This window comes from Pseudorasbora parva, chromosome 13, assembly GCF_024679245.1.
Source record: "Pseudorasbora parva isolate DD20220531a chromosome 13, ASM2467924v1, whole genome shotgun sequence".
In the NCBI taxonomy this organism is placed as follows: domain Eukaryota; kingdom Metazoa; phylum Chordata; class Actinopteri; order Cypriniformes; family Gobionidae; genus Pseudorasbora; species Pseudorasbora parva.
The window spans coordinates 20,913,343-20,933,464 of NC_090184.1; the positions used below are offsets into that span (position 1 = coordinate 20,913,343).

At 40.1% G+C, this 20,122-nt stretch overlaps 1 protein-coding gene across 6 annotated transcripts in view; it reads right to left on the reverse strand.

Annotated features, from left to right (window-relative positions):
- Positions 1–588: 588 nt before the first annotated feature.
- The window catches only part of ep400 (E1A binding protein p400), a 39,289-nt gene continuing 19,755 nt past the window's right edge, over positions 589–20,122 (reverse strand). For 3 of the 6 annotated variants that reach the window (XM_067413420.1, XM_067413421.1, XM_067413418.1), the window contains exons 26-54: positions 19,923–20,066; positions 17,266–17,336; positions 16,883–17,181; positions 16,585–16,787; positions 15,738–15,907; positions 13,851–14,047; positions 13,656–13,767; positions 13,139–13,435; positions 12,522–12,596; positions 12,274–12,408; positions 12,146–12,190; positions 10,631–10,781; positions 10,299–10,534; positions 10,011–10,184; positions 9,874–9,924; positions 9,656–9,792; positions 9,434–9,490; positions 9,250–9,328; positions 8,951–9,145; positions 7,294–7,339; positions 7,086–7,198; positions 6,756–6,948; positions 6,444–6,589; positions 5,880–6,098; positions 5,599–5,776; positions 4,043–4,182; positions 3,795–3,944; positions 2,659–2,712; positions 589–2,269 (exon numbers count right to left, since the gene is read on the reverse strand). In XM_067413420.1, coding sequence (XP_067269521.1) covers positions 1,919–2,269; positions 2,659–2,712; positions 3,795–3,944; positions 4,043–4,182; positions 5,599–5,776; positions 5,880–6,098; positions 6,444–6,589; positions 6,756–6,948; positions 7,086–7,198; positions 7,294–7,339; positions 8,951–9,145; positions 9,250–9,328; positions 9,434–9,490; positions 9,656–9,792; positions 9,874–9,924; positions 10,011–10,184; positions 10,299–10,534; positions 10,631–10,781; positions 12,146–12,190; positions 12,274–12,408; positions 12,522–12,596; positions 13,139–13,435; positions 13,656–13,767; positions 13,851–14,047; positions 15,738–15,907; positions 16,585–16,787; positions 16,883–17,181; positions 17,266–17,336; positions 19,923–20,066 — 4,418 coding nt within the window. In that variant the 3' untranslated portion in view covers positions 589–1,918. Of the gene's footprint in view, positions 2,270–2,658; positions 2,713–3,794; positions 3,945–4,042; positions 4,183–5,177; positions 5,229–5,598; positions 5,777–5,879; positions 6,099–6,443; positions 6,590–6,755; positions 6,949–7,085; positions 7,199–7,293; positions 7,349–8,950; positions 9,146–9,249; positions 9,329–9,433; positions 9,491–9,655; positions 9,793–9,873; positions 9,925–10,010; positions 10,185–10,298; positions 10,535–10,630; positions 10,782–12,145; positions 12,191–12,273; positions 12,409–12,521; positions 12,597–13,138; positions 13,436–13,655; positions 13,768–13,850; positions 14,048–15,737; positions 15,908–16,584; positions 16,788–16,882; positions 17,182–17,265; positions 17,337–19,922; positions 20,067–20,122 lie in introns of all 6 variants that reach the window. The other 3 variants (XM_067413417.1, XM_067413416.1, XM_067413415.1) reach the window with 3 other exon arrangements.

Consider the following 20,122-nt stretch of genomic DNA (forward strand, 5'->3'; position numbering starts at 1 on the left):
AAATTGACCAATTATAAGCAAAAGTAATAATAATGCTTTTACAAACATCACAACTTGGCTTCAACCTGCAATAGACCAGCCATGGCTTCTTGATCACAAAAAAAAAGAAAGAAAACGAAAGAGCGCCCCCTATGCGCCATATAAGAAATAAACACTGGTCAAATCGAGGCTTGTGTAAACTTGACCTGCTAGTACAAAACATTCCTTCATTAATTCATTTGAACAGCTTTCGTAAGCTTTTTGAACAGGAGAAGTTGTGGTTCTTTTGTAAATGCCTACTGTGGCTACAATCGATATATACAGCTAAAGATGAGGGTAAACACCTGTAGAACCACTGCTGCTGGAATAAAATCTCTTTGTATTGTGTAGGCAAGATGCAATGCATTATCTTGCTGAAATCCCTGTTGGTCAGTGTGCTGACACATATACTGCACTCAGCAAGTCCACACAGAGATGTAGAGGAATGCATATCTACGGACTCCAAGAGGAACTGCTGACTGAATGTAATCTGAAACCCACCCAGGACAGCTTACTGAATCTAGGTAACAAACACACATCCAGACAAATAGACACATCATAAGCCAGACATGTGTAAAAACATAACATTTTATACAAGTAGGCTGAAAAAAAAAAAATTCAATGAAAACACAACTACTTTACAAATACAAATGCCGTTGTCCCCCTCCCTCCATTTCTTAGTTATTTACATGTGTTCCAGACCCAACATCAATACAAAAAGATGCATTTATGACCTGTCATTATATGATTTTGATACATAGAGGGAAAGTCTTGATTTAAGTATTTTCATTACTGATAGCAGGCCAAGGTAAACACACTAACAGCCAAGCTGAGCTCTGACTCAACTGACTAATGGTGACATTGTTCATAACTATGCACAAGAAAAACGGAAATATTTCACAGATGTGTTTTCAGTAATGACATTTTTTCCAAATCGAAGTTGGGAGGGCGATACTTTCCACAGCTGCCCCTACCATGAAACGGCTACAGTGCAGGATATTTTTTTCTACCAATTTGTTGTTAAATTACATTCTCACAAACATTTCACACACGTCATGTACACGACACTAGACAATTTTCAGGTGGTATCCATCCATGCAGCTGAACTTGTTTCTATAGTGACAAGAATTTGTTTTTGGGGACTTTTCATGATGCAAGCTAATATATTCAATTCTTCTATAGGGAGGGTGCATTGGAATGGGTCACATACATCAAACTAATGGTAGTTGGCCATTTCTACATCCCAAAAGGAAGAGTTTGGTTTGCAGAGCCTCGCTAATCTTGATTATCATCATCATTAAATGCTTCAAAGGGATATTTACGGACACAAAGGGACAAAACCACACCTATTGAAAAAAATATCGGGGGAGACACGCATATAATTCGACTGATTGAACATTATGAATAATGTTGAGACGATCTGCCAAAAGAGTTCTTGGCGCGCCTAATGAAGTGTTGACGTGAAGTCGATCCAAACGCACTTGATCCATGACCTTAATGATGTGATGACATGTTAAACACTGTATAAACAGAGCATGTAACATGGTAGAAAAAGAACAAGAGTATTTGACGGCTCGGTAAAGAGTTTCAGTATGAAAACAAGCCGTCGTACTGTCGTAAAGTCAAGCTTTACTCCTGAGGGAGGAGCCTCAGTTAATAAGCCATTAAAAACAAACAGCAAAAAAACCCAGATTGGCCGTAAAGTGAGGGCTGTTGGCAGAGTTATGTTAACCAATGAAGACGTGGTTACCTTATGAGTGTTACTTCAAATTGTAAATTGCTCCATCCAGACAGTCAATGGTCAGTTCCTGTATTACAAAGGTCAGTTTTCCCAAAACAAACGGAAGAAGAATTCAGAGACCTATGTTGTGCCCAGGTGCTTTTTTTTCCCTTTGACTCTCTAGCTGCCACCGCTGGGTTTGGCAGGGGTTTTGGAGCGCATGGCGGCCCCAGTACGGGTGTTTCCTTTGCCCTGCTGGGGCTGGGGGGTGGAAGCGGCCAGCTGAGCTGGAGTGTCAGAAGCGGGGGCTGCCGTGCCACTCTGCTGCTGGGCGGGGCTGTGTGGTGGTGGGGTCTGGATTTGAGGGGAGGTGGCTGCTGCTGCCGTAACAGCCTGCTGCTGGAGCAGCTTCTGTTGCACCACCTGCGTGGCTGTGGCATTGCCTGCGGGGATGACCTGCACCTGGGCCTGTGCCGAACCCGCAGTGGGTGCCGCCTGTGCAAGGGCCACCGTCTGAGGCTGAGCCTGAATCTATACACGCACAGACACAAAATCGATTCAGGTGTCATAATAGTTTATTTGAAATGTCTTTACTGTCACTTTTGAACAGTTAATAATACTAGTTAATAAATGTATTCATTTCTTTAAAACAAACTTTTGAACAGTAGTATATATTACATATATAATAGACAAAAACAGTATCAATCAGTCAAAAAAGAAAGTAATTTCAGAGGTGGAACAAGATTAATTAATACAAAGACAAGCATTTTTGTATAGAATAACATGAGAGAAACAGTTCAGAATGAAAATCAGGAACAAATACCATGTAAAGACAAGGTCACTTGACTTCACATTAAAACCACATCAAATGAATTTGCGCTCCATCAAACAGAAAGCGCACCAAACACTGAAACACTTACCTGTTGTGGTGACGATACTATCTGCTGCTGAACTATTTGAGGAAGCTTAGCAACCTACAAGCAGAATGGAAAAATCACTGCAAAGCTGGGCACTAATACCACATTCACAAAGCACTACATCACAATGTAAGACCCTGTCTACACATGGTAATAAGATGCATTTTTGTCGATCAAATCAAGTGGATGATGCTGAATATAGGCGCAAAAGTTTTTTAATCTTGTCCACTTTAAGCCATTTCCAGAGGTAGCTGAAAACGCATTCAAACAGCCACAAAAGACTGTGTTTAAGCCTTTAAAATTCGAACACATATACACCGACGGTGGTATTCAATGCCTGTCTGCTGCGATTAAATGTATATTTCCCTCAAATCGTGAATGTACATACTGATTTCACCCTGTGCTACAAGATACACTCATCGTGCAGCTCTTCTGTCAGAAGTCGATTCAAAATTGAGCTTGCGCGTACATAATGTCTGCCTGGTGTGAGCTACCTGAGACACGGTGCTGAGCTTCAGTCCGGTGTGCGACCCCCTTTAGGCACAGTCGGCTTAAGAACGTACATATAAACGCACTTAAAGTGTTCTTTTCCTCTCTAGGCAGGTATTTTTTTAAGGTTTATCTATCAAAATGTTCTTTTATATATTTGTGTGATGTTCTGTGTTTCGATCGCGGCTTTTAAATGTTATGAGAGAACGGTTAATTTACGAATGTGTAGTGTAGCCTAGCCTAGTTTTAGATCACTTTATTAAAAGTGGTGGCTGTGTGCCGTGTGTAAAATAAAATAAAAATAGTCTTAGCCTCCTGCTGACTAGTGTCCTGCCCTTCCCAACCCGTTTATAATGTTTATTTTTTTCCGGTCTATGGTTTACACACACATAGATGAAATTCTGATTCAAATGTGTAAATCCTTTAGTCGGGGACACCCCTAGTTTAAAGTGGACAAAGGAGATCTATTCAAATACCAGGTGTAAACGGGAATGTGTCTCCCTCATCTAATTGTGATCCTAACAACCAAAATGCATCTTAATACTAGGTGTAAACAGGGCCTAACATTTACATCACAAGTCATCACACGTCAGGCTTTGCTCTTGTGCGGGTGCTGTAAAGGTGGTTGTTGTAAAAGCGTAACTTCTTACCTGTATCTGCTGTGCTGTAGCAGGTTTCTGCTGTGCGATTGAGGTGGTGAAAAACTGAGTCTTAATGCCAGGCTGCAGTTGAGTGGTGGTGGCGTATGTCACTTTCTGCTGCTGTTGGGCTGTGGTTTGAGCAGCCTGCTGAGTGCCAAGCTAAACAGAGGAGTAAAGAGGGAGGGGGGTTGAAGGAACGTTTATAAAGACAAAGCCTAATAATACAAAAAAAAAAAATCACATTGGCTGATTGGTACCTTTTGCTGCACAGCAGCCTGTGTTTGCTGTGGCTGTGCTGCCTTCTGGACAGCAGCTTGCGCATTGGCCTGCTGCTTTTGCCTTTGCAACAGATGCTGAACTTGCTGCATCTGGAACGGGTGGGTCACCACCTGACCGCCTGCACAAACACACGTGTTAGTCTACAAGAGACTAAAAGGTTGTTATTGACAGGAGAGAAAAGAAAGCATGCATGGAAATTCACTGGAAGAGTCGAGCTTGCATGGTCAAAAAGATGCAAGCTGTGCCGCTCACTATAGTTTCAGTAAGCCTCTGGGCGATACATGATTCGTTTAGGGTAGTTCACAATAATTTTGGCTTCAAATAAACTCAGATTATCAGATGTTCGCTGCACATGCAATGCATCTAATGTACCAAATAATTCTAGGGTTCACTTTTGGGACCAAATATATGGACTATTTGGTATAGAATATTTTTTTTTTGAAGCCATGTCTGATCTAGTCAACAGTATACTTTTATGGCATTTATTATTTTGATTGAGCTTTTTTATATTTTCATTTTTCAAGTTTTAGTCATTTTGTTTTATCTATTGCAATTTTTTAAATAATGAAATATTTAGCTTCAAATTATATGGATTTGAGTTTTAGTCATTTTAGTACTTGCACTTTCACTTTCAGTTAGCAGCCAAGGTAACATTTCTAATTTTCTAAGGGCCTGTTTACACCTGGTCACTTCATGTGTTTTCTCTGATATGACAATTATCCGACTGTGAAAAGACCAGGTGCAAATGCTCCATAAATCTTTTGAAATGGATTTAAATGACCACTTAAACCACTTCAAGAGGTGGTCTGAGACGCATTCCAGATAAAACATGGCAAGTGTAAATGCATCTGGTTGTTAAAGCCACATATGTAAATAGTACTCCCAAATTTTACTCCCATAATGTTAAAAAAAAATGTATGTGTAATAGCGTGTTATAGGCTATTTTAAATATTAAAGCCAGATATGACAGCGCAACTACAACACGCATCGCCGCAGATGATTAGCTGAGTATCTTCTCAGCAAGTCGACGCACAAACTGCCGCAAATGAAACTGAAAGGCGCCATATATGCTAAACATTCTTCATTTCAAGTAGTAAGACTAAATTATCTTACCAGTGCTGATGCTGCTCTCTCTCCTATTGCGGTCTTTGATCTTGAGATTAGCTGATGATAAATAAAATGCAGCTCTGTTGTTTTCATTGACATAAATTCTTAAATTTACATACAGCGCGGGAAGATCGGATTTATATTCGTTTTGCAGACACCTTTAAGCGGCCAAATGTAATTATAAATATACGTTTTAACAAATCAGATAGCTATCCGATCAGTAAAAACAGGTGTGACCAGGTATAACACCTATGTTTTTTTCTCTCCAAATTTACCTATCTAATATTTATATTTTATTGTATGTTTTCTATTTCAATTACAGAAAACTTTTAATAGTTTTGGTTAACAATAAAAACAGTGCTACACGCCAAAGCGCAACCTTTAGTAAATAATGTCATTCTCCACTTGTTTCAGAGCAAGCCTGTACCTGTTTTCTGAGTCTGTCCGATTGCGACGCTAATGCCAGCCACAGTGACAGGAAGTGTCGTGACTCCGGCAGAGGAGACCACAGCAGGAACTGAGACTACCGGAGGTGGTTTGGTCAGAGTCACCTGGGCGGTTTGACCCGGCTGAGCTTGAATGGTTCCTGGGGCAGGGACACGTGTCTGAAAGAAAAGACACACAAACACACATTTGTATACATTATATTATATAAAAAATGATTGTGCAAACCCTATGCTAAAGGGTTTGTCTGTGTGTGATACTTACCAGTCTGGCCACTTGTAAGTTGGTAACAGTGGTTCCAGTGAGTACAGCTCCCGCTCTGGGTGCAGCGACTGCAGCTATCTGAGGGTTGGCCGTAGCCGCGGGTGTGGCGTGAACCTGCTGCGTTTGCTGAGTAGATGCAGCCTGCTGACCTTGAGCTGCAGCTACCGCCGCCGCAACCTGTTGCTGGGACATCTGCAGCTTCTGCTTCTTCAGCAACTCCTGGAGCAAATAAATTGTTAAAAACATGACTAAAAAGGAAGTAAACACTACAACCAAAAGGTGAAATCAGTAATCTGGTAAATCTGAATGCATTGGAAACTATATTTTCTCAAATAAAGACTAGTTCACACAAAATATTTACCAATATATCGGTTGAAGGCATCTGTTAAATGTAATTATGATCAAGGACAATTGAAAACACAAAGGTTGATTCTTGACAAACAACATGGATGAAGGGATTAGTTATACCAAGCAATTCTGTAATTGCATCTAGACTTCCCTTCCTATGGTAAAACCTCAAAACCAAGTGAGTTACAGCACCTTCCATACTAAGAATGTGTATACCTGCTGTGGCTTTCCTACTGCTTTGATCTGTGGAGATGTAGCTTGTGGTTGCTGTTGCTGCTGCTGCTGCTGTAACTGCTGCTGTCGGAGGAGCTGGAATTGAGCTTGTGTGAGTTGCTTACCCTGAGACAACTGCATACCTGGAGCTAGAGAAGCAGAAAAAATGGTTTTAAAACACAATGATGGTAGACAGTCCAGCTAATTATGGTTATATTAAAAAACAAACAATGCGGTAGTGTGACTCTCTGAATCAATTCGCCACCAGAGAACCCAAAACACGCATGGCTTCTCTAAGGATGGCATTTGGTCTACCTGGAGCCACCAGCGTGCGTGTTTGGGACTGACCCGGAGTCAGATTAGTGGACACCACAGCGGAAGCGGTCACTGGGGTAACGGCTCTAACGCTCTGACCCGTCGCTATGGCAACGACCTCTGCTGGGGAAGCTGCAGCAGGCACTGCTCTCTGCTGAGTGTGAACCACCTGAGCTGTGGCCGTTGCTGCAGTCTACGGGAGTAAACACATTTTTAACAAATAAACAGGGAAAAGTGGTACAAATTAGAAAAACCTACACAACAAAATAAGAATTAATTGAGATTAAAAATAAACCAAATGTGTGCTGTATGAGGGTAGTCAGAACTCACAGGCAGGGCTCCAGGTATGACCGGAGATGCCAGACGTTTGTTCGCCTGGAACTGACCGGGAGGAACTCCAGCCACAGTGTTTACAATCACATTCCCACTCACTGTAGCCGTGGCTGAAGTTTAAACAGAAATATACATGAATGGGCCCTCATGTCAACAGCACTCACAACTGTAGCAACAAGCTAAAAGTTGTGTAATGTAATAATACCTGGCTGGATGCTTGAGCCCACTGCAGCGGTCTTGATAGCTCCAGTCTTGAGAGTCAACAAAACCAAAACAAGAATCAACGTATTACACCTCAGTAAACGTACATATAAAAAGTTTGGGACCAGTCCTTTTTTCTTGAAGAAATTAATATATAATATTACAGTTATATTTCTATACACAAATCCGGCGAGAAACAGAAGTAAAGCATCACCGCCATTGCTGCGTGCCTTGCTGCTAAGGACTTAGAGCAGTGCGTACACTAAAAGACTTCTCAAATGAGGTTAATAGCTTAACAATGACTGATTCTCCCCTGATGTCATGTTATAATAGCCTACCTTTTTTCCCCCTTATAAATTATTTTAATTTTTGTTACGAATGCATACTATTATTATTTTTTCCCCTGTTTGTATTAAGAGCTGCTCCCTCAGGCTATAACTTTTCTGTATCCTATTTCGAAGAAGTTGATTTTATGCAACGATATTTGTTTGTAAAACTTGATACTTTCAATAATAATAAAATAAATAAATAAATAAATAAACAGCAGCGCGCAGCAGTAATGCACGGCACGCGCGCTGTGATGATCGTAAAGAAAACCACTTAAAGACAGAGAATAATTAAAACATACGTGTCCATTACAAAGGGACTTAATCTCAATTAGACAAATATGAAACGATCAGTTACAAAAAATATGGCTTTATTAAATCAGCACGTAAACTAGCGTGACCTACCGATGTGCTCATGCATATGTTCACAAGCTGCAATAAATAGCCACGACCAGTTGTAGCAATAGAATACATGTTCCTACAGGCATAAGATTATTTTATTAATCATCTGGCATGCGATGAGCGTCAGAACCTAAACTACAGGGCATGAGTTCCGGATGGATTGGCCAGATACTGCATCCTACCATCAAAGCCGCTGGGTATGAATCACAGGTGTCGTGAGGTTTTCCGGCAGTGGACTCATACCATAATGCCAGTAACAATAGAGAAAACTACAAAGTTAAATTTGTGTAATTGTGACAAAGTCCCTTTGTAACAGGCACGTGTTTTAATTATTTTCTGTCTTTAAGTGGTTTTCTTTACGTTTATTTGATCCTTTATCATTTACAGCACGTCGTGCATTACTGCGCGCTGCTCTAAGTGCAGCATTCTTAAAACATGTTTGTGTGATCACGGAAAGCAGGGCCCTATTATTAGCAACACAGCTCAAAATGACAGTGTTCAGTTTTATTGCTGTCTTAATTACATTACATTTGGCAGACGCATTTATACATTAATACATCCTGTTGTCAATAAATTACCTTTATCTGTAAGTTTTTGCCACTGCCTGACATCATCTACCCAATGTTCCCTTTCACCAGACATTTAATTTAATGTGCAGGATCCGCTTTCATTGAAATGTCATTAGAGGACACCGGCAAGTGTCACACCGTCACGCACTTCGCAGGCACGCAGTAATGGCGGCAGGCAAGATGGCGGCGCCCATAAAGTTTGCAGCGGATTTGTGTATATCATATTAATGCTGTTCTTTCTATTCATCAAAGAATCCTGAATACAATGCATTCACCGTGTATTTGTAATGTTAATGAACAGCTTAATACAGTTGTATGCAAGATCCCGTGTGACATTTAACATGCAGTGTTATATGTGTCTAACCAGTACAGCGGTGTTGGGGACTGCTGCTGCTCCGGGCTGGTTGGGCTGAGGCACTCCGGCGGCCTGTGCGCCTGCTGCAGTTGCCTGTGGCTGGGCTTGAGGCTGGGTGGCAGATCCCTGAGGCTGGGCGGCTCCTGTAGTCTGCTGCTGTTGTTGCTGGGCTAACTGCTGAGCCCGCTGCTGTTCGGCTAGTGCCTACGGAGGAAAAGAGAGGAGGGTTTAAAACAAGCATCAGTTAAGAAAAATGGGGTCGGTAAGATTTTTTTATGTTTTTAAGCAGTTCTTGAACAAAATCTCACCTTTTTCTCTTTTGCGATTCTCTCAGCTCTCTGAGAGGCAACCTGGATAGGAGGCAGAGGCTTGTCGTAGCTTATCCCACTGTACACAATAAATGATCAGTATCAGTCCAAAATGGCCAATATTAGAAGTTGATAACTTAAGGATGTATTTTGTACAAGCACAGTAACATGTAAGAGACAATACCTCTCTGCCAGCACAGAGGCATGCTTGGGGTTCTTCTGGAACGGATTCATGCCCAGTCTAGAAACAAAAACAACCAAAAGTATGAAGCAATTTCTATTTCTGCTTTAACAAAATTACCTTCAAATATTATAATTAAAAGTTGTTTTTTTTTATCCTGACAATCTAAATGCATTATTCAAGTTGCTTTTAATGCTGTTTGTGTTGGACACTGCCTGCACATACAGTGGTTTTATGGGAGGGCTCCTCTTGCTAGCGATGATTTTCATTAGCTCAAAACGGCTGTTGTACAACTGAATCTGTGTGGCGTTGTCGTCCTGTGTGTAGATCTGACACGTGCGCAGAGGACGACTGTTCTTGGACTGAACAAGAAAAGAAGCGTTATCAAACCAATACCTGCCAATAATACATACTATTTTTTATGTATTTATTTTTACACATACCTTATAAATGCTCTTCGTCTTGTTCTTCTTTGGGTTAGCTTCATATATTAGCTGTAGGACAAATATGTCAAAAGTAAAATGTTAAAGAAAATAAATAAGGAAATCCACAATCAGATGACACTGGTACAATCGCTCACCTTGCCCTCCTCTCTTGGAATGATGACGTTCTCGTAGCGGTTCCGGCATTGCTTAGGCGAGCGGTAAATCCTGCTGCAGGAGTTGACCACATCGCTCACCAGGTCCCAGTTAGGAGTGTGAGCAGGAGACACAATGGTCAGGTTCAGAGGAAGTTCCAGTAACTGCTTTACAGCCTTTGAACAAAGGTGGAAAGAAAGAATTACAACCTAACCATATCCATCCAATATACAACTGTGTGGTAATAATACATATGCAGTGATAATGTGATAACGTGATGGATCTAGTACCTGTAGCAAGGCCCAGTCTTCACTGATGAGCCACTCAGGGTTGTCCTGTCCGGCCTCCATGGCTGGTTTGAGCAGTGAGGGCAGCGGTTTAGCAAAGGGAGCCTGCTGCTTTAGAGAAAAGTTCTTCTTCTGATCTTTTCCTTCCCGCCTTACTTTGAGCAGACTAGCCTTATCAAAGAGAGATCTCGGAGGAATCACTGATTCTCCGTGGCCCTTCTTTTTCTTACGTCCCAGAGCTGAAAGGAGAGGGGGAAGAGAGACAAAGAGAGAATTTAGCATCTGTTTGAGCACAGTAAGTTCAGACATTGGCAGACTCTCTTGAGCAGTCAAACCTGATTGGTCCATGTGCCTCTTGCGCTCTTTGCGGACGTAGACTGGAGGCAGTTTGGAATCGGGCATGGGCGCAGTGTCATACATGAGACAGATTACAGAGTCAATGTAGATATCGTTATCATCCTGCGGAGGAGTTGGGGGAGTCCACAGCTACAGAAAAGAGAGAGTTAGAAACTATTTTAATGCTTTCTGATAAAATATTGAAACACTCTTTAAGAATTTCAAACCAAAAACAAGTGAAATATATTTCCTTTTTGGCATTGCAACATTATTTTTACAATAAGCAGCACATTTCCTCCCAATTTATTAGGGCTGTCAAATTTTTAATCACACACTTATCGTAAAATTAAGTTTAAAGTTTAAGGGGGTACTTCAACGCTGGGAATATGAATCTGTATTTAAACTGGGTCATTAATATAGTAGAAATGTGAAATTATTTTTGAATTTGGTGCTTTGAGAAAAGACAGAAAATGAATTTGTCTCATGAGGATGAAAGACTACAATTCCTGACACTGTGAGTCCACTCTCAAAGTCACCGCTACTTATTCACTTTCACACCACTGCGTTCATCTTCATAAAATAAGTTCAGTTAGTGAACAAACACTACAATTAAAAACCAAACATGCCTTTTCAATTTATTGTGATTTAGCCGCTGAGGAAGTGTCAGCACAAACGCAGCAGTCAAATTACACACATCGTGATGAGCTGAATGAGCTCTTGTGATGAGAGCTGAGGTAAACGTGTCCACACTCGCGGCAGTAGTTCTCAGCGCATGTTCAGTCTGGCACATTTTCAGTTCATGCCTTTGGAAGATTAACTTTCATAGGAATTAACTTGAGAGGATAAAATACTCACTTTGCTCCGCCGGCTGCACCGTTTCCATGAATGCCTGAGCCGAGCTGAGCTGTGAGTGTGACCCCATCCCCCATGTGTGAGTTGAAAACATGCGGAAATAGCTCCCTCTGCTGGCTGTAAACTTTAGCGTCTGGCCAAACATTTTACCGATGACGCAAATCGACGATATTTGCGTCACCGGAGGAATTTTTCCAGAAATAAAATGCATAAATCTCTCGTCTCAGGGGGATATGAGATGGGGAGCACGATCATTTGAATATACTCTAAGGGTTTTTACTGATAGAAAGCTATATGCTAATCACGGAAGTCACCCTTTAACAGCTTAAAATGGCCTGATCACAAACAGAAGCAGAATCAGATGAAACAGTTAGATTGTAAATGTCCTCCTTCCTGAATTACAGGTGCTGTGGATGCTCAGTGTGATTGTGATAAACACCTAACTTCTAAGATCATATAATCGTGTGACGAAAATTACGTTATGTACTTCTGTAATTTATTTTTGCTCAATTATTTTAACGCATGAAAATTTAAATTAATTGCATGCTTTAACGCGTTAATGGTGACAGCCCCAATATATTACATATATGTATTAAAATTTTGGTAATTAGTAATTAAGTATTACCCCCCCTCACTTAAAGAGTGTGTGGTCTTCAACTTACCGGCATTATTTCCGTCTGTCCATCTTCATTGTCAAACACATACTCCTGTAAAGAGGATAGGGAAAGGGTATCAAATCTACACTACATGACAACTTACTACAGAAAATCACATTAGGATATATTTGTACCATGTTGTATGCATCCTCTCTGGTGTAGGTGAAGAGATCCTCCTCATCTTCTAAGTTAATTTGTTCCTCTTTCTCCACCTTCACTTTCTGTTGCTGCTGCAGCTCCCAGCCTTTCTTAGCAGTCTCTATGCGTTCCTGCAACCCACACAAACAATTGACACTTAAACAATCTGTATTGACAGAAAGTATTTACAGGGTGGGCATAACGCATGTAGTTAATCTACACACATCTTAAATCAGATACATACCCTTATAACCTGTTCATCCTCGCTGATGTGCAGATACTCCAGATAGTGTAGTGCGTATCTCTCAATAGGTGTCAGCTAGACAACACACCACAAACTTCAATAAATACATCACATACAATTTTTCACAATGTATTTTATGTGTCAAAAATATACTGTTCAAAAGTTTGGGGTCAGTAAGTTTTTGTATTTCTTTTTCATTAATACTTCTTTCAGCAAGTAAAAGTAAGGATTTATAATTGTATAGAAGATTTCTAATACAAATTTTATCAAATAATATTGGAAAAAAAGTATCATGGTTTGCACACATTTTCAACATTTGTTGTTTTCAACATCTTGAGCACCAAATCAGTATATTAGAATGATTTCTAAAGAATCATGTGATGCTGAGGACTGGAGTAATGGCTACTGAAATTAAAGCTAACTTCACAGGAATATAACATTTTAAATTGTAATAATACTCCTCAATATAATCAAACAAATGCAGCATAAGATACTTCTTTCAACAACATACAAATATTTTGAATGAACACAAAACCAAATGTTTTTGTATGAAAGGCATAAAAACATACACAAGACCAATGAAATGTTCGAGTAACACTAATTTTCTATAACCTCACCTGCTCCATTACTGCCGCCAGCTCCTCTAACTGTGATGTCTCCTCTCTCATCCCTTCCTCCACATCAATCGCTTTTTGTCCACCCACTTCCTCTTTATCACTTTTGCCATCCTCCGTCTTCTCCTCCTCATCTTCATATTGGGTCCCCAGCCGGATGGTATTCAGGGCCTGGATGTAAGGTCTGGCCACATGAGGGGGGATGGATTCAGATGGGGAGGGCTCCTGGTGAAGGACCACAAACTCCTCCACTTTCTCTCCAGAGCCGGCTTCTACCTCAAACAGATCCTGAATGGTGCGCTGTGAAAGGCCAGCAACATATTTATAATGAGAGCATTATGTGGCTTGTAAGCATCAGGCTGTGTTCCCAAACCTAGTAAGCTGCCTCATTGTGTACTTTCTATATAGGTCACAATCCTGACTGAAATGTAATCTCATAACTGACTAGGTTTTGAAAGAGTCCCTTTCTCTAAAAGATAACAGTAATCGCATGACCGTAAAAGTGCATGAGTGTGTTTACCTGTGTTAAAAAAGCCAGAGTGTAGTCCATGCCCTGTGCAGCTACCTCTCGAATAAGGTCTTTAGTGCCATTCTTCAAGAGCTTCTCCTCAATGGAGTTCCCGCTCTCCAACCTGACAGAGTACAGCGTCAGTATAAAAGCTCACAAATATAAACCTGACAAACAACTTAAATTCAATTTGTCCATCAGTCTGACCTGTAGATGTGGATGTCTTTGGAGCGGCCGATCTTGTCACACCACTCCTGCGTGCGCATGTCCATGCTTGGATTTAGGTCTGTGTCGTAAAACACAATTGTATCTGCGTCAAACACGTGGCCCATGGCTGAGCAGCAGCGATTGGTCAGGATGGTGCAGAAGATCTGTCGGTTGCGGTTAAACCTCTTGACCTGCACCTGAAAGCAAACGGGACAAGTTGAAACAATGATGGGTTAAGCATTGCGTTTTCAATACAAGATGACCGTAGATAGTAGTGGTGTTGATAGGCATTTAATAGCTATGTAAGCATCTTTTGACGCTCTGTGTGGAACTAAATCAAAAAGGCAAGGAAGAGCACTCAATGATAAGTTCTTTTAACTTCTTAATCCGCACCGGTTCGTGGGCGGGGCGTCTGACGCAAGTGGGCGTGTCTCTACTTATAATTACTTTTGTTTTATACAAGCTGTTCAATCAACTATCACAAACTATGCATCATTTGAAAGCTAAAACACTCAAGATTCATGTTCTGAACTCGTTTTTGCAATAAATACACCAGAGAGGAAAGGGTTAAATTAAATGCTAAAGCAGTGGCTATTTAAACATTAGCATAATGAACGCGGTACTCATCTTTCATCTCCTGACGTTCAGATCAGATCGGACGAATCCACGAAACAACAGCATACATGTCTGTGTAAGAGTCCACTCTTCAAAATGCATCCCACTTTTTATCCAAAACAACGAAAAATAAGGGGAAAAAACTAAAAATCCTCCGTTGTTTGCATAAGCGCTTTGCGTTAAGAGTAATCAATCATGTCCATTTTCAATGAAATAGCGATTATAATCATTATTTTGACAATCTCCCCTGTACTGTGGACTGTTCCGGTCAAAATAAACCCTCCCAGGTCTCTCTCCTTCAATCAAAAGCTGACTAGGACACATAAATAGAAAGGGAGCTCGTCACTGGGTGATACATCTGTCAGTCAAACTCGCCGGTCCTTTGTTGGATAAGCCAGTCAATGCCTGGCCAATGCATAGCCAGCATAGATTTGATTGATGGATGTAGTAACGAATCAAAAGACAATATTTTGCGTAGTTTCTGTAAGAGATGTCGTAAGAAGCATTGGTGAATACCTCATGCTTACTTAGCGTCGTCTTCAAGGTATTCATTAGTATCCAGCGCCTGCCAGTGTAAGAGCCTGCCTGCCGCACACAGTTACCATACAAAACGCGCAGACTAAATTAGAGACTGTTTTTATCAACTAAATGAGTTTTTTAACACTTGTAAATTCTGTAAATAGTTGTTTTAGTTATCAGGGCCTGCAAATGCATTATAATTAGCAGTTTATTGCAGATTTATTTGAATAAAAACTACTCTTTACTATTACACAAATGTTCTAATATAATTGGACTTTATTGAAAGGACGCCCAGTCTTTTTTGACATAAAAGCTTACAGAAGCTACATTTTTGAGAGAATCGTCCTCAAATTTTAATCAAAGCATGATCAGACATTCAGTTTTATATTTAGGTTATTTTCAGGGCATTAAAATTAAAATCTCATATTTTTTCCATAAGGGAATAATAAAAAAATAAAAACGTGAGTCACTTACATGCATATTTCCCCTTGTTTTAATCTGTCCCTATACTACTTTGAGTTATTATGACTTTTGGGTAACATAATTTGAAGTGTCTAGTTTAAAATAAGACCACATTTATGGATATAGACCATAGGGTTTAAGAGCTGCAGACATTTTTATTTGGGGTATGTCATTTTTTAATTTATTTCTCGGCGCAGGGCGAAGGTTAAGAGGTTAACTATAGCCCAGAAACCCACACAGCCTCAGTGGGACCAGAGAGCAAAAGAGAATATATTACTCCAGGTCTCTTACCTGTCTCTCCTCCAGTGACAGACTCTCATCCAGCCGTACGTAGGTGAGGTGATGGTGGTCTAAGAAGGCCTCCAGTATGTCTAGCATGCTAGCCATCTGAGTGAAGATCAGAACACGCCTGTTCTCGACGCTCAGCTTCTGCAGCAGGATTGACAGCGCCTCTAGTTTTCCTGCAAACAGATCCAGGGACATTATATCACATCAAAATGTATACCATTTTACCAGTTTTAACTGGTTGCAGATCAGTAGAATACACTGCAAATGTGGGTCAAACATTATGCTGATATTTATAGATTATAAAGGTGACAAGTATAACACACACTACCATTCAAAGGTTTGTGGTTTGTAAGATTGTTTTTGAAAGGAATCAGTTATGCTCAACAGGACTGCATTTATTTAGGCAAAACCACAGTAAGTATAACATTATTGGGAAATATTACAGTTTAAAATAACTTTTCTATTTTAATATTTCCTTAATTGTAATTTGTTCCTATGATGGCAAAGCAGAATTTTCAGCATCATTACTCCAATCTTAAATGTCACATGATCCTTCAAAAATCATTATAATATACTGATTTGGTTCTCAATAATTTTTTTAATTATAAATGTTGAATACTTTGATTAAATTTTGTGATAATTTTTCTTCTCTAGTTATTATAATTAAAATAGAAATCTTTTGACATTACAAATGTCTTTACAGTCACTTTTAAATCACTGAATGTGTCCTTGCTGAATAAAATTACGAAGAAAACAATCTTACTGACCCCAATTTTAAGAAAAAATGGTAGCTATAAGATGGATAGAAGTATATACAATGATATTTTGAAGGTAGAGCTGAGGTGCACACCTGAATCCATCTCCAGCATGTGCATATCAGGGAAGCTGGTAACAGGTGGACAGGCTAAGTTACGGATCTCTGCATTGTGTGGAGCAGACACTTCCTGTAGTCGTCGCCTGAATGATTTTTGTGCTATACTGTAAAATGGTGGAGGATTGGACGCATACAGCTGAGGGGGAGGGGCCACAGCAGCAGGAATTATGCAGGAGAACCTAAAATATAACAAGAAGCAGAATTAGATCACAAAACGCTCACAAAAGCTCACAAAACAGCTTCCAAGGTAAGAATTTAATCGTCAAATCCAGACCTCTTCAACAAGTTGCCTGCTGCTGCCTCCTGCTCCGTGTTAGAGAGAATCGCTGAGCGGAGTGGAGCCACTGTGGACACGCATGTCTGCTGAGCCCTGATGCAACTGTCTTTGCCAACCCAGGACCAGCGGGAGTGCTGAGGAGCGGGGAAGGCCGGTGGAGGGCGTCCATCATAAATTGAGCAGGTCTTGATCAGGTCTGAGCCATAAAACACAGAGCGTGAGGACCGTCGTTCGTTCACGTGAAATAAACTAGCAAGACGCTCTTTCAGCTGCCTGTTTCGTTCCTCACTTGACTCCTAAACAGACAGAAAGAAAGGGTTCAGTGTTCACAACTATTTAATGGACCATATTATTTCCTTCAACACATCTTCCAAACTCACCTGTGTTGTGGCATTAGCTGAGTGTTTAGCGTTTGTTTCCGTGTCTGTGATAGCTGGAGTGACTGTGGTTGCTTTATGGAAACAGGCAGAAAGAGAGCTTGAGTTTAAATGATCTAAGACAGCAGTGGAATATCACATATTTAGGTCAGTGTTTCTCAACCAGAGGGCTGGGAACAACTAGGTGGCCTCAGCACACGTTCAAGGGGGCACAAGATGGCTTAAAATTATTTCAAATGGACAAAATAAGCTTAAAAATTAATATTCATATCAAATCATATTAATTATTGTACTGTTCCATCAACAGCTGGCATTTTTAAGAACCAGTGTTCCTAAGATCTAGAAAAATAAATACAATAAAATCATAGAAATTTTCTATAACAAATATAATTTTTGCCTAGCTACATCAAGAACATATTTAATTGGGAATCAAGTAATTGCATAAATTGCAGTTGCAAAAAAAAAGAAGAAAAGGAAAATACAGAAGTTTAGATTATACAGGATACATTTACATTTGATAAAGTCTAAAACGTTTTTCTGGTAAAATCTTACTAGAGCTTACTACATGAAAATGTTTTCTATGCGCATTTAATCAGGTTGAAATTGCAGATTTTTTTTAAATATAAAAGCTTATCTCATAAATCACAAATAACTAGAAAGGTCACACATTAATTTGGAAAGTAGAGCTCTTTAATAAATTGGATTTACATAATTGTTTTATTTTTGTTTGTCTATTTGCCATTTCTGCCTTTATTTAGCATATTGTGATAAAGTTCATTATTTTCCATAATGTAATGATAAAAATTAAACTTTCATATATTTTAGATTCATTGCACACCAACTGAAATATTTCAGGTCTTTTATTGTTTTAATACTGATGATTTCGACATACAGCTCATGAAAACCCTTACAAAATTAGCATTTCATGAAAAGGTTCTCTAAACGAGCTATTAACTTAATCATCTGAATCATGTAATTAACCCTAAACACCTGCAAAAGATTCCTGAGGCTTTTAAAAACTTCCAGCCTGGTTCATTACTCAAAACCGCAATCATGGGTAAGACTGCCGACTTGACTGCTGTCCAGAAGGCCATCGTTGCCACCCTCAAGCGAGAGGGTAAGACACAGAAAGAAATTTCTGAACGAATAGGCTGTTCCCAGAGTGCCGTATCAAGGCACCTCAGTGGGAAGTCTGTGGGAAGGAAAAAGTGTGGCAAAAAACGCTGCACAACGAGAAGAGGTGACCGGACCCTGAGGAAGATTGTGGAGAAGGACCGATTCCAGACCTTGTGGGACCTGCGGAAGCAGTGGACTGAGTCTGGAGTAGAAACATCCAGAGCCACCGTGCACAGGCTTGTGCAGGAAATGGGCTACAGGTGCCGCATTCCCCAGGTCAAGCCACTTTGGGCTACAGAGAAGCAGCACTGGACTGTTACTCAGTGGTCCAAAGTACTTTTTTCGAATGAAAGCACATTTTGCATGTCATTCGGAAATCAAGGTGCCAGAGTCTGGAGGAAGACTGGGGAGAAGGAAATGCCAAAATGCCTGAAGTCCAGTGTAAAGTACCCACAGTCAGTGATGGTCTGGGGTGCCATGTCAGCTGCTGGTGTTGGTCCACTGTGTTTTATAAAGCGTAGGGTCAATGCAGCTAGCTATCAGGAGATTTTGGAGCACTTCATGCTTCCATCTGCTGAAAAGCTTTATGGAGATGCATATTTTGTTTTTCAGCACGACCTGGCACCTGCCACAGTGCCAAAACCACTGGTAAATGGTTTACTGACCATGGTATTACTGTGCTCAATTGGCCTGCCAACTCTCTGGACCTGAACCCCATAGAGAATCTGTGGGATATTGTGAAGAGAAAGTTGAGACGCAAGACATTCTGGATGAGCTTAAGGCCGCTATCGAAGCCTCCATAACACCTCAGCAGTGCCACAGGCTGATCGCCTCCATGCCACGCCGCATTGAAGCAGTCATTTCTGCAAAAGGATTTCCGACCAAGTATTGAGTGCATAACTGAACATAATTTTTTGAAGGTTGACTTTTTTGTATTAAAAACACTTCTCTTTTATTGGTCGGATGAAATATGCAAAAATTTTTAGATTTTAGAATTTTGGGTTTTCATGAGCTGTATGCCAAAATCATCATTATTAAAACAATAAAAGACCTGAAATATTTCAGTTGGAGTGCAATGAATCTAAAATATATGAAAGTTTAATTTTTATCATTACATTATGGAAAATAATGAACTTTATCATATGCTAATTTTTTGAGAAGGACCTGTATTTAGCACAATTTGAAGAGAACAGGAGAGGAGAGAAGGGAATGGAATTAGAAAATCATTTTACTTAATTAATTAGATTAATTTTTTAATCGATTGACAGCCCTATAAATTATTTTTTAAATTATTTTAAATTATAAATAATAATATTCTATTATTTTAATATATTACCAGTCATAGTTTCTATAAATAAAAACAAACAAACATTGAAAAAAAAATTTAACTAAAAATAGGCAATGGAATAACAAATAGCAGAAATATCTTAGCCTTCATAGATGTATTGGACTGTGTTGCCAAAAAGGTTGAGAACCACTGATATAGGTGAAGGTCGAGCACTAATGAGAATAACAAGCAGCTTCAGGATGGAGCAGTGCCTCACCTTGTGGTGTGGAGGTGGCAGGGGGTGGGGTGCCTGAGGAGTTCTGGACAGGCACAGTCTGGGACACGGTAGGCATCACCATAGGTGGTCCTTGTGGCCTGAGAAGAGGCTGTCCGGGGGCTGACACAATCTGCAGGATGTTGCCTAATGCAAAAACATACATATACATGGTGACACATTAAGCCACTGAAAACAAATAA